Genomic DNA, 11,422 nt, shown 5'->3' with positions numbered 1-11,422 from the left:
AGAGTTTCCACTGAAAAGTCCCAAAGCCTATGGCCTCTACAGCATCTTCTACCATGAATGTGTCTGAAGAGATGAGAAATATGGAAATCTTGAGGCCATATGCAAGATCTTACTAGAGTATGAGCCTAACAGGGAAGTATAGGAACTAGGAGTCAAAACATTTGCTTGAGAAAAATGGAGCCCTGCCATACTGTACCATCAGTCGGATTGGCAAACTCCCGAGGAACTGGAGCTCCATCAGCAAGTGCCACTGACTCCAGATCAGTCTGCTCTGCGATCTTGACAACCTGTTCTCTATTCTCGCCATCATCCTCAGAGCGTGTGCTCTCACCTGTCCGACGGAAGCAGACAACACTACAAGAAAAAAAAGATTTAAAACATTTTTTAAAGCCTAGAATGACTAACATATCTACAATATGGCTGGTCCAATGAATTTCAGGAGCCCAGTGCTACTGTAGGTACAAATGAGAGTCGAGGGCCGTTGCCTTGGTGATATGAGCTTTTTCTGGCTGTGATTTGGTGCATGGGTGGTAATCTCATCCTATGGGTGAACCGTGTAAGGTCAACTGACAGGCCTGCACACTGTATTTTCATTTTGGCAAAATGATAAAAGTGAAATATCCAGATAGATATAAGCATGTTTTCAACATAGAAGGTATAATCTTCCCCCACATGTTGATAATTGATGGTTTTTAATGGATGAAGCAGGATAAGAGTACTTGGAGAGTACCAGTGACGTCCTAATTACTGTAATTACTCTACTGTACATAACATAGCCTATTTGCAATGCAATATCAATGTTCCAATGAGTTATGAGATGTCTAGGCAGGTCTATCTTTTAATGTAAGGCACAATCATTTTTATTTTCAGTTTCTAAAGAAAGAAATGCATAGAAATCAATGAATGAGTGTGTATGTGTGAATGTCATTATCCAGCAATAGCCAACTCTGAAAACTCAAAAATCTGTCTTGTCTTTTACTGACTGAATAAATCTGTTTATCAAACTATTTTAACAAATTAATATGCCATTATTTTGTGTATTTCTGCAGGTCATTATTTATATGTATTTCACGACCAGGCTAGACTTGTTTGGACCAGCCTTTAGCTTAATGTGTACAGCCTACAGAGAGGTTGAAATACGTCACTTTAGGTTCTGAGTCATGCAAGCAAACGCAATTACAAGTTAAAACAGAAAACTTAGGAGCTGAAAAATCATAGCAAACCTTCTATTATGAGTATATGAAACCCAAATAGTCATTGTAGGAAATGCTTCGCCTGTAAACAAACTGCCTTACATCACCTGAACATGGTATGTTTTTATTTATTTATTTATTTATTGTAACTAGAAAAATATAACTGGATGTATGTTGTTAATGAATGTAAATGCCTTTAAGGGTTGTCAGGCTATTTGTGGTCCAGCCAGCTAATCAATGAAACGCGACGCAAAGCAGTCAGAGGGCGACGAGTCGGCCAACCATGTCGCCGTCATGGTTGAAAATGGCCAAAATAAAACCAAAAACTTTATAGTTTACTCACGGCAGCTGTCTAAGCTGGAACAGATCATCGTCCATTTTGGTGTTCATCGGCTGACGCTCCTTTTGGCCTCATCGCCGTTCACATTATCACGACGAGCAGAGATTTCAGCACCGAGGAGAGCGACCTGCCCCGTGTCCGTCGGCAGCCAATGAGAAAACGCCCTGTGCGAACATGAGACACAAAGAGAAGGAGAAAGATCTGAGCCTACATGTCTGTGTGGTCAGCACAAGACTTGTCAACGCTCACACCAACACTTGATGAGTGATGGGACTTGCAGCTCAGGGACATACAGCGTAATCCGATTCTTCAGAATAGTAGACTAGTGTTGTGTTTATTAACGTGTCCAATAGACTCTCGTTTTTGTGCCAAAAACTGCCCGATAGGTTAGAGATAAAAGTACTATGCAAAGTCATAAAATCAAATGTAAGATAAACTAAATTAAGGTTCGTACATGACAATAATTTAAACAGTTAAAATAAATACAGCAATTAAATGAAGACATTTTAGATCTTAAAAAGAGATACGATTTTTTGTTATCAGAGGATTCAGTAGTTCTATTTAAATTCTTTAAGGGATAAAGAGGTAAGACATATACATATTTGTCCAATAGTATTTATATTTAGGGTGTTAACTTGTTTATTTTATGTTGCCAAACCGTCCATGAGTGAGGGCAAAACTAAAAATAAATATAGCAATGTTTCAGTCCTACTTTAAAGAAGGGAAAATGTGTTAAGTGAAGAAACTCTAGACACATATTTCACAGATTCATGCATCCAGCCATAAACTCATAGGCCTCTATATTGCGCAACAAACATTTTGGTGGTCGGAGCATGTCAGTCGTGAGCACACCGGTACGCTCTTTCGGTAAGTCCGTCCTAAAACACGTCACCAGAGATCGGAGTTCCGTCATGAAAGCAGAATGTTGTGGTTCAGACCAGATAACTCTGATAAGCTTGTTGGGGAGTTCCTTGGTACTGGACCAGTAGTCAGGTAAAACATCTCCACCTGGCAAAAAACAGTTTAAGATTATGTATAATGCACCTAGTCTTGTGTGATGTGGGTCACGTCGTCGCCGTACGTTGGACTCAAAGTACAATATGCGTAGGTAGAGAACGACAGAGGCGTCCGGTTGCTAAGCCTGCTAACGGGGTTACCGAGTTATGAGAAATTTCACATACCTATATTTGCAGACACAGTAGAGAGGGCGATCTGACCTCGGTGTTGTCGGTACGTTAGCATAAACACTAGCTAGCTAAAGCTAGCCCCTCTGCGGTAAGCTAACCAAAGGTAGCGTGAGGTTGTTACTATCACTAACGAGATACGTTAGCCTATATCGGTCATATTTCACGCACTTCGAAGCTTGGTAACTGGGCTACTAACGGACTAAAGTTTGTTGAGAGAGGGTTTGTTTTGCTTGATGTGCTCAAGTTGCGTTGGGTCCTGTTTTTAACACTGGTAAACAACCTGGATCAGGGGTCAAAGATCATGTCACTGTACCCGGATTAAACTTTTAGGGAATTCCTGGGCATAAATGTATTTTGGAGCCCTATTGACCCAGTATATACATGGAAGTTATAGTATTTCCTCAGGCAGCCAGCGTGCTACACTTAAACGGACCAGTTAATTAGTCAAATAGTTGACTGAAGTAATTGGAAAATAATTTGTGCAGCTGCAGCTTTATGGTTCTCCTAAGATGGAATAATAAATTACTACCTTGCTGGAGATTTTGTGTATGTTTCGCTTTGCCTTAACAACTTATTATCCAAATAAATTAAAATAACCAAGTGCTTAAAAGTACAAAATAGGAACCTATCTGTATGTTGTTGTCTCTACCACAAATGAACTTACTGTCAGTTATACATGTCATTGTTTTTTTTATTCCCTTCACCCGGTCTTCAGTTTTGCTTTGTTAACATAATGTTGATTTTTCAGAAACAAGATGATAAAAAACTGGGGTGTCATCGGTGGGATAGCTGCTGCAATTGCAGCTGGAGTCTATGTTTTGTGGGGCCCAATTACAGAAAGAAAGAGGAGAAAGAGAGGTAAATATCAGTATGACAATGGAATACACTGATTATATTGTGTGTTAAAATGCAGTGACTTACAATAACTTGTTTCCCTGCAGGCATGGTTCCAGGTCTGGTGAACTTAGGCAACACATGCTTCCTGAACTCTCTGCTTCAGGGTCTAGCAGCATGTCCATCCTTTATAAGGTGGTTAGAGAAATTTTCAGGTTTGCCTGTGATCCAGTCATGCAAAGACAACCAGCTGTCGACAATGCTGCTGCAATTTCTCAAAGGTATGTAAAGCCAATCTGTCATATGAGTGACTAGAGCATTGTGAACATGTAGTGTTCTTCCATGTGTTTGACCCGGAGGTTGTGTCTGCACTGACAGCTCTGTCCAGTGATGAGCTTGGGGAGGAAGATGTCCTTGATGCCAGCTGCCTCCTGGATGTTCTCAGACTGTACCGGTGGCACATCAGTTCATTTGAAGAGCAGGTTGGTCAATAATGCTGTCAGGTGGTATTATGTTTTGAAATCTCTGTATATAATGTATGGTGCAGTGTTTAATTAAAGTCTTAACAGTTGCCTGTTTGTGTCGTTTCACCCACTTTTCAGGATGCACATGAACTTTTTCATGTCCTCACTTCTTCTCTGGAGGAGGAACGGGATCGTCAACCCAACGTCACTCATTTGTTTGACATCCAGTCACTCGAGGCAACTTATCATCTCCCTACTTACACTGCCCCTAAACATGCAAACAGACCTCTGCAGTTTAGTTCAGCACTTTGGGGCATATGCAGTCTGGAGGTTTTTGGACCATTTTAACCCAAACTATACCTCCTACATTTTTTAAAAACCTCAGCCACTCTGAATATCTTAACCTTAGCGAGTGTTGTAGAAGTGTCAAAAATGAAAAATCTGGTGCTGCACCCCCAGTTATTATGTGTATGTGTTTATTTTATACCAGAGGCTCTCTGATCAAGATGAGGAAACAGTGACCTGCATAAGTCGAGGTAAGAAGACAGGAATTATGGAGCCTAGAATATCAAACCACATAGAAATATATTTAATCTGTCTTCATGTTGATTTTTGCAGCCCCTCTACATCCAATACCAAGCCCTTGGAAGTTTCAGCATCCTTTTCATGGGCGCTTAACAAGCAACATGGCATGCAAGCACTGTGAACAACAAGTGAGTTAGTTTTTTGACAGAGACTAACAACTCACTTTATGCGAATTGATTTTTTTTTTTTAACCTTCTCGAGGTGGTGTGTACCTGCTTTGCTTTTTTATAGAGTCCAGTGCGGTATGACTCATTTGAGAGCCTCTCCCTGTCCATCCCTTTACCTCAGTGGGTACGTTAAAGGGAATATGCGTATTTATACTTATTATAATATCACTGTTTAGTATACTTTTTTTGGTTCTCTGTGCCTTAATTCTGTATTTGTTCTCAGGGTCGACCAATCTCTCTAGATCAGTGTCTTCAGCATTTTATCTCCTCAGAAACCATCAAAGAAGTGGAGTGTGAAAACTGCACAAAGGTACTTTCACTACACATTTTTTAAAGTATGTAATTCACCAAAGACAAAAAAAAAACCCTAATGACAAAATTAGCACCAAGGTACCCTCCATTTGCATTCATGTGACTTTCTGTTTTGCATCATTTCTCCACAGCTTCAGCAAGGGACCACAATAAACGGGCAAGTTCCCGAAAACCAGAGGACAACATTTGTTAAACAGCTAAAACTGGGAAAGGTAACTGTCATTTATGTTTATAATTCCACTATAACCTAAGATGTTAATAGTTAAAAAAATCTGTACATAGCCAAAGCTTGTTTTTGCCCAGTTTAGGTAGAGAAATGTAACAGTTGAACATCACTCTGGGTACAGTGGATCACAACTTCCATTTATTTTTTAAGGACAGATGGTCTAAAATTTTATGCATTCTTTTGTTCTTTTAGAAAAACTTGTCTTGATCTGTTTTCCTCCCTCTACTAGCTCCCCCAGTGTCTCTGCATCCACTTACAAAGACTGACATGGTCCAGTGAAGGAACCCCTATAAAAAGACAGGAGCATGTGCAGTTCACAGAGTATCTGTCAATGGACCGCTACAAACACAACACCTCCACACAGAGGAGTCAGCGGATCAGATGTGCTCCAAAGCCCGTAAAGGTGGAATATTCAAATGATGCCATGGAAAAGCCCACAGCCAATGGCACAGGTGTGTTAGACATATCAACTCTGTAGTGTCATTCTGCCTTACATTCAGATTGGGTTTTTCATCATGCATCATCCATTTGTTGTTTTGTTTTCTAGATGTAGAGCATCACAACAACAACAAACCTTTTTCCAATGGGACCTGTTCGTCTGTATTTCTTCACTCTTCTGGTGTGAACTCCCAGCTCAGCTTCACATATGACTACAGGTAAACTTAACAAGATCAGTTTATGAAGGTGCAGTATATCAAGCTATTCAGTGTTGTGGTGGAAATCAAAACCCTTCTTTAGTTTTTAGACTGATCTGAGAAGAGTCTCCTCAAAAGCTTGAGTCGGCTCTGTCGCAGTGTTTCCTAATTTATTAAACTGTCAGTCTTTCTGTTTCACCTAGTGCTGCTAAAGCCTTTAGGCTCAGGTGAGACCTGTGTTAAAAGTGATACAGAAATGTTAGGTCTGCCCTAGTAAGACTGCCACTGTGACCTTTACTTAAATGTGACCAGGACATAAGGGTATCATGTTAAAACATCTAAAGTAAAGTGAGAAGATAGCTCAAATTCATGAGTCTGTTCATCCCTCCAGCAGAGTTCAAAGACTTGGTGGAACTATGCCAAGTATTGCTGAAAATTCTGTTTGTTTATGGTCGCTCAGGACATTACTAGAAACATTTTGGCTTTTCCTTTAATTCAATATTTGACTTGCCTTTTTTCATGTATGTTTTGTTGTAATGTCTTTCCTTCCAGCTCTACAGAGTACCTTTTCCAGCTTATGGCGGTGTTGATTCACCACGGTGACATGCACTCGGGACATTTCGTCACATATCGCCGCAGTCCTTCCTCAGCTCGCAGCTCCTCACCCTTCAGCTCCCAGTGGCTTTGGGTTTCAGACGATTCTGTACGAAAAGCCAGTCTGCACGAGGTGCTGTCTTCCAATGCTTACATGCTCTTCTACGAGAGAGTCCAAAGGCTGAACCACAGTCTGTTTTTGATGAGTAACCAGGAACTTGCAACCTCGCAGTCGGACTGACTTCTGCCTTTTCAGTCATACTGTCACAGCTGTATGTGCCAGTTACAAAGTGGTTATCAACAGGTGGATTATGACTTTCTGACAATGAGACCAGGAGGAAAGCCATGTTGGAGGTATTTTAGAGATACTTTTGCATTATGGATCACAGCAACATGTTAAGGACACTTTGACAGCTGCTCTAATCCACAAGAGGAGACTCTTAGTCCCAAAGATTACAGACCTGCAGTTTTCAGACAAATATCTTTGATCACATACTATTTTTCAATGACACATGTAACAATTTGTTATTTATATCTTAGCTTCTATCTGACAAAAAAACAGGAATACCTGACATTATAGTGAATTTTAAGGTAATAACCCTGCAGTACATTGTTAATAACTTTAAACTTATACTGTTTTTGTTAAAGCTGTCAGAGGTGTTGACCTGGTTCTGTGGCAGTTTTTTGATTCTGTTGCTAGTGTTACTTGAATGCAGTGTACTTTAAGGTGTTCCTGTTATTTTGTCCACTAACGGTACATTTACAGACACAGATGGAACGTAGCTGATAAGGACTTCTCGGAGGTGTTACATATTATGAAAAGTCACATAGGTAGAATTTTCCTTCTGGTTCTCTGTTGCCTAGTCATTGCCAGCAGTCCATGTAAACTGCACTGAAAACAATATTTCAAATCATTCTACTCATAAGCTGTCGAATTTGAGATTTTTGTGTCTTTCCACTAATCCTTATACTGTCTTGATTTGCAGAGCTGCACGGTTGAGGTTAAAGTGCCATGTTGTCTTTAATGCTCAAGTTTTTAACACAATAAACCCTTTGTGCTACAACTATTGTGAGCATACAACAAGGACTTTTCCAGAAAATATGATGCACCAGATCCATTTGGCATGGTGTTGATGTTTAACAGATTACTAATGATTTGCTCCCAGTTAATAATACTAGAGGATGACTGCAGGCTTTTGGGCATGTTGTCCTGAGTATTTTTAATACTATGTAACCGACAACTGCCATTTTGCTCCTACTAAACCAATTCAGTCCAATTTAGAAATGGCCTGGGGAAAAACCCCTGGCTAATGTTTGCAATTTGGAAAAATGTGTATTCACACAAGACTTTGTGTATTTGTGCGCAATCTGTAAGATGATTGTTTTCAGGTATTAAATAAATGAAACAAACATGTACTCTAGAGTTTCATTTTTCAAAGAAAGATAATTATTTGCCACATTTCTTTAGACAGAAGCCTAAGCATTTCTGAAATGTCCTTGACTAAAACACAGTTTACTAAACCTAAGAATTTTGTGTAAGCTGACCAAGCATGCAGTCCTCACTAAAGAAATCTTCTCTACAGAGATAAGCAGGACCAAGGGTCCTTAGTGTAAAATAATCTTTAGTCAGATGGAGTTGGCAAACTCCACTGGCTTATAAAGACCAAAAGATGGGGTTGAATGCTCTGACAAAAGCCACTATCAAAAATTTACTTAAATGCTCAAGGACCTCGTGGCAATGCTTCACTTTACCATTCACAGATCTCACTGTAACCATAGGTACAGTAAAATGTCAGCAGGCCTCTTCCACACTACACTTTAAAACCACCCAAAGCTGAGTCTGGCCAATATATAAAAATCTACATTTCAACCAAGCACATTTCAACTTTGATTGTAATTCAAAAAGGGTCTTTTCTTACTTTCTCTTTTTTAAACACATTTGCTCTTTGGAACAGTACACAACCTTCCTCCCAACACAACATAAGTCAAAGGCCTAATGTGTGATCAGCATACAGTGCCCCATTACTTTTTGCTTAGTACAGAGTACATGAACAGTACGTGCCAGTGCGACACAAACAGTGAAATCTAGCCTATGTGGTCTGTTCTCACTGAGAACCTGTAATTTTTCAGAACTTTGGGCCAATTTTTTAAAGTACTGATTCACTGAAAATGTGCTCCAGAGTCCCAGCTGCCAGTCCTTACCTTGCCAATAATCACTCAGATTCAGTCGCTTTTAGATTTGTGATATTTGTCCTAGCACCCACGGACGTCCAGCCGCTATGGTCCTTGGCTACCATTCAGCCCATAGTCTGGTTTCTTGGGCACTTGCTCCACTGGCCCTGTTGATAATCCATGTCTGGCCATGGCTACCTCTTGTTTCTTATTGTCCAGTAGGATGCGTCTAAAAGTGAGGTTAATACGAGGCAAGAGGACCTTCTTGCGCACAGGAAGGCTGTGGTACCAGAAAGTGTTGGTTGGTTGGTTCATTAGGAGCAGACTTCCATGAGTGAGCTCCAGCTTCACAGGTTCGATCTTTCGGCAGCTCTGTTTTCCCCGAGCATCTCTGTGCCTGAAGATGAAGTCTCGTGCTGCTCCCAGAGAGACAGAAGCAATGGGACAGAGGGGGTCCAGCTCCTTCTCGTCATCACGGTGCTCACCTATATGATCCTGACCATCTTTGTACCTGGCGGAGAGAAGAACACATTCATCAGGGAGTACAAATATCAAACTGTAATCTTTACAACTTGTATACCAATATTTCTCACCTGTTCACCAAGACAAAGTTAAATGTCTGTCCTGTTGTTTTTGTAACAACATCCCGAATGTATTCCAAGGTTGGAGTCCACAGGCAGGCTGAACGTGTCACCCCAGAATAAGTGTAGGTTAAACCTGCATCTCCATATGTTGCCTGCTGTCTTGGTATATTGTACACCTTTCCAAACACCTGGACCTTTGCTTCTTCTCCTGGAACAAAATAGCCACAACTGTTCACCTACACTGCAGCCAATGATCATAATTTTACTGAATTGTTGATGTTGTACCTGTTGAGTACACCATCTCCTCCTCTAGCTGTTTAAAAAGGCGATCTGCTTCCTCTTTGGAGAAGAGTAAAGCATAATCAACATCTAGTCCTTCTGCTTCTATTTTTTGCCAGGGAACAGGATGAGAAAACTCTGCTAAAGCTGCATCCTCATCTTCGTCAACCTCCTCTTCCTTCATCTTCTCATCTATCCTCAGTTTAGTCTTCTTTCTTGGACTTGTACGAATGTCATCAGTGCAGGAGCATCTATTCTGTCCCCGAATAACAAACTTTTCCATCAGCTATGGCACTCTGAGGAGCTTACTTTTAGCATTTGTAAGATCTATAGATAAAAATAATAAGAGTAAAACATTAAGACAGAATTTTTTTAAGATATAATGGAAAAAGTAATTTCAGTGTTGGTCTGCAGATTGGTTCACTATACTGTATTTCTTCACGTTTAAAATTTTTGAATCTAAATTTGTTATATTTTGTTAAATTCAATATCTTTCAATAAAAAGTAGTGCAACTAACAATCTATTGGGTAGGCTATTGTCTTGACTAGTTAATCGTTTTGTCTGTAAAACGCTGGAAAATAGTGAAAATGAGTTCAAAATATACATATGTTCAGTGTGAGACAAAGAAAAGCTGCAAATTCTCACGAAGAGCCTGGAACCAGAAAGTGGGCACGCTTACTTGAAAAATTACAAATGATTATCATTAAAATAGCTGACATTAAAATTCCTGTTCAGTTTGTTTTAGCTCTATAAAACAGTGTACACAACAGCAGAGACTTTGAAATTATGACAAAAATACGTCTTCATAACTATAAAATCGCGAAGTAGCCTGTAAATTTCTCACATGAAAGCAAGATGCTGCAACCACCACAAACTAGAAAACACCTAGAAGCACGTTGTCTTGAACGCCGCCCCGCTCATTATCATAACTGCTTACGTCACTTTGTTTTAGCGGGAAAGCTTTAAACTGAGTGAGGAGGGTATAAAGAAGTCTGTTGCTGCTTTTCTCTCATATTAGCCACTTAATTAATACACTGCAGTTTGCTGCCAACGTGTTTCTCAACAAGATGATCGGACAGAAAACTATTCATTCATTTTTTTCGCCAGTCCCCAAGAAGAGGATTTCTAAGGAGTTAAATGAAACCGAGGAGGATGCCAATGACCCGGTGAGCACCACTTCTGTTTTACAAAAATTAGTCAGCTAACGTTTCCCACGGCTAACTTTCAATATAAAGTCGTAAAGTTATTTATATTGAAACTCTACTTAGCGTGTACTCACACGCGTGTACAACCCACACGCCTTACCAGTTGGTGGTGGTAATGCACCGATTTGTTGTTTGCCAGTCGCCATATACACAAAGAAGGAGCGTTTCCCGCGACACGTTCACGTGTCCCAGGTTGCGTTCACGTCCACCGCTGTTCTTGATTGTTGTTGTGGTGCTCAGACCCGCCGCAGGAGAATGTTTACGCTGCACTATCGACTGTTTCTAAAGCCACTTTCTCCTCCAGCTGCACGCTTCTTACCAGCTCTTTCTTTTGCTCAATACACTAAAATTGTGCAGAAGAAGCTAAAGTCCTCGGCGGTGCAGTCAGAGGCGTCTAGCCCTCCGCTGTCCCCCGAGCAGCTGGACAGGATCGCCCGCAACAAGAGAGCTGCTCTAGAGAGACTCACATCCGCTCAGACGCCTCCGGGGTTTGGGGAGAGCTGGAAAAGGGGACTGTCGGCTGAGTTCCGAAAGCCCTATTTTAAACAAGTGAGAGTACAAATCATCACGCTGCCCATGGTGTTACCGTGTTATTCTGAGTACTTTTAATAACTTCATATCTTTGTCACAGTTGATGAATTATT

General features: G+C 40.5%; 4 protein-coding genes across 11 annotated transcripts in view; 2 read left to right on the top strand and 2 right to left on the bottom strand.

Moving 5' to 3' along the window:
- Positions 1-2,792, bottom strand: part of svopa (SV2 related protein a) — a 7,626-nt gene extending 4,834 nt beyond the window's left edge. The window contains exons 1-4 of the mRNA XM_020594357.1: positions 2,715-2,792; positions 1,537-1,697; positions 197-354; positions 3-63 (exon numbers count right to left, since the gene is read on the bottom strand). Coding sequence (XP_020450013.1) covers positions 3-63; positions 197-354; positions 1,537-1,583 — 266 coding nt within the window. The 5' untranslated portion in view covers positions 1,584-1,697; positions 2,715-2,792. The remainder of the gene's footprint in view (positions 1-2; positions 64-196; positions 355-1,536; positions 1,698-2,714) is intronic.
- On the top strand, positions 1,758-7,924 carry usp30 (ubiquitin specific peptidase 30). Of its 5 annotated transcripts, none has more exons than XM_020594348.1 (13): positions 1,758-1,829; positions 3,469-3,578; positions 3,662-3,835; positions 3,933-4,036; positions 4,157-4,255; positions 4,509-4,554; positions 4,637-4,731; positions 4,835-4,894; positions 4,994-5,080; positions 5,214-5,294; positions 5,538-5,760; positions 5,856-5,964; positions 6,496-7,924. In XM_020594348.1, the coding sequence occupies exons 1-13, from the start codon at positions 1,801-1,803 to the stop codon at positions 6,776-6,778; spliced, it is 1,500 nt and encodes a 499-aa protein (XP_020450004.1). In that variant the 5' UTR covers positions 1,758-1,800; the 3' UTR covers positions 6,779-7,924. The 5 variants fall into 5 exon arrangements, with proteins under 5 accessions (XP_020450004.1, XP_020450002.1, XP_020450003.1 ...); XM_020594346.1 differs by lacking the exon at positions 1,758-1,829 and adding an exon at positions 2,407-2,526 and having other exon boundaries at positions 6,496-7,923; XM_020594347.1 differs by lacking the exon at positions 1,758-1,829 and adding an exon at positions 2,542-2,637.
- A 132-nt stretch (positions 7,925-8,056) lies between these two features.
- Positions 8,057-11,036, bottom strand: alkbh2 (alkB homolog 2, alpha-ketoglutarate dependent dioxygenase). Of its 4 annotated transcripts, none has more exons than XM_020594355.1 (4): positions 10,853-11,036; positions 9,579-9,899; positions 9,303-9,501; positions 8,057-9,220 (listed from the first exon to the last, which is right to left on the bottom strand). In XM_020594355.1, exons 2-4 carry the CDS (start codon positions 9,853-9,855, stop codon positions 8,815-8,817), a joined length of 882 nt encoding a protein of 293 aa, XP_020450011.1. In that variant the 5' UTR covers positions 9,856-9,899; positions 10,853-11,036; the 3' UTR covers positions 8,057-8,814. The 4 variants fall into 4 exon arrangements, with proteins under 4 accessions (XP_020450011.1, XP_020450010.1, XP_020450009.1 ...); XM_020594354.1 differs by having other exon boundaries at positions 10,879-11,036; XM_020594353.1 differs by lacking the exon at positions 10,853-11,036 and adding an exon at positions 10,418-10,491.
- The window catches only part of unga (uracil DNA glycosylase a), a 2,939-nt gene continuing 2,044 nt past the window's right edge, over positions 10,528-11,422 (top strand). The window contains exons 1-3 of the mRNA XM_020594611.1: positions 10,528-10,754; positions 11,136-11,327; positions 11,410-11,415. Of these exons, the coding sequence (XP_020450267.1) occupies positions 10,641-10,754; positions 11,136-11,327; positions 11,410-11,415 (312 nt within the window). The 5' untranslated portion in view covers positions 10,528-10,640. The remainder of the gene's footprint in view (positions 10,755-11,135; positions 11,328-11,409; positions 11,416-11,422) is intronic.

This window comes from Monopterus albus, unplaced genomic scaffold (assembly GCF_001952655.1).
Source record: "Monopterus albus unplaced genomic scaffold, M_albus_1.0 scaffold23.1, whole genome shotgun sequence".
NCBI classification, from domain to species: Eukaryota; Metazoa; Chordata; class Actinopteri; order Synbranchiformes; family Synbranchidae; genus Monopterus; species Monopterus albus.
This window is presented reverse-complemented; position numbering and strand designations above follow the sequence as displayed.

Coding starts and splice junctions, on each gene's coding strand:
- usp30 (XM_020594346.1), top strand. CDS start 2,456: ATGTTGTGGTTCAGACCAGATAACTCTGATAAGCTTGTTGGGGAGTTC. Junction 2,527..3,468: donor GGTACTGGACCAGTAGTCAG/GTAAAACATCTC, acceptor TTGATTTTTCAG/AAACAAGATGATAAAAAACT. Junction 5,295..5,537: donor AACAGCTAAAACTGGGAAAG/GTAACTGTCATT, acceptor TCCCTCTACTAG/CTCCCCCAGTGTCTCTGCAT.
- alkbh2 (XM_020594355.1), bottom strand. CDS start 9,855: ATGGAAAAGTTTGTTATTCGGGGACAGAATAGATGCTCCTGCACTGAT. Junction 9,502..9,578: donor GGAGATGGTGTACTCAACAG/GTACAACATCAA, acceptor ATTTTGTTCCAG/GAGAAGAAGCAAAGGTCCAG. Junction 9,221..9,302: donor AACTTTGTCTTGGTGAACAG/GTGAGAAATATT, acceptor TCTCTCCGCCAG/GTACAAAGATGGTCAGGATC.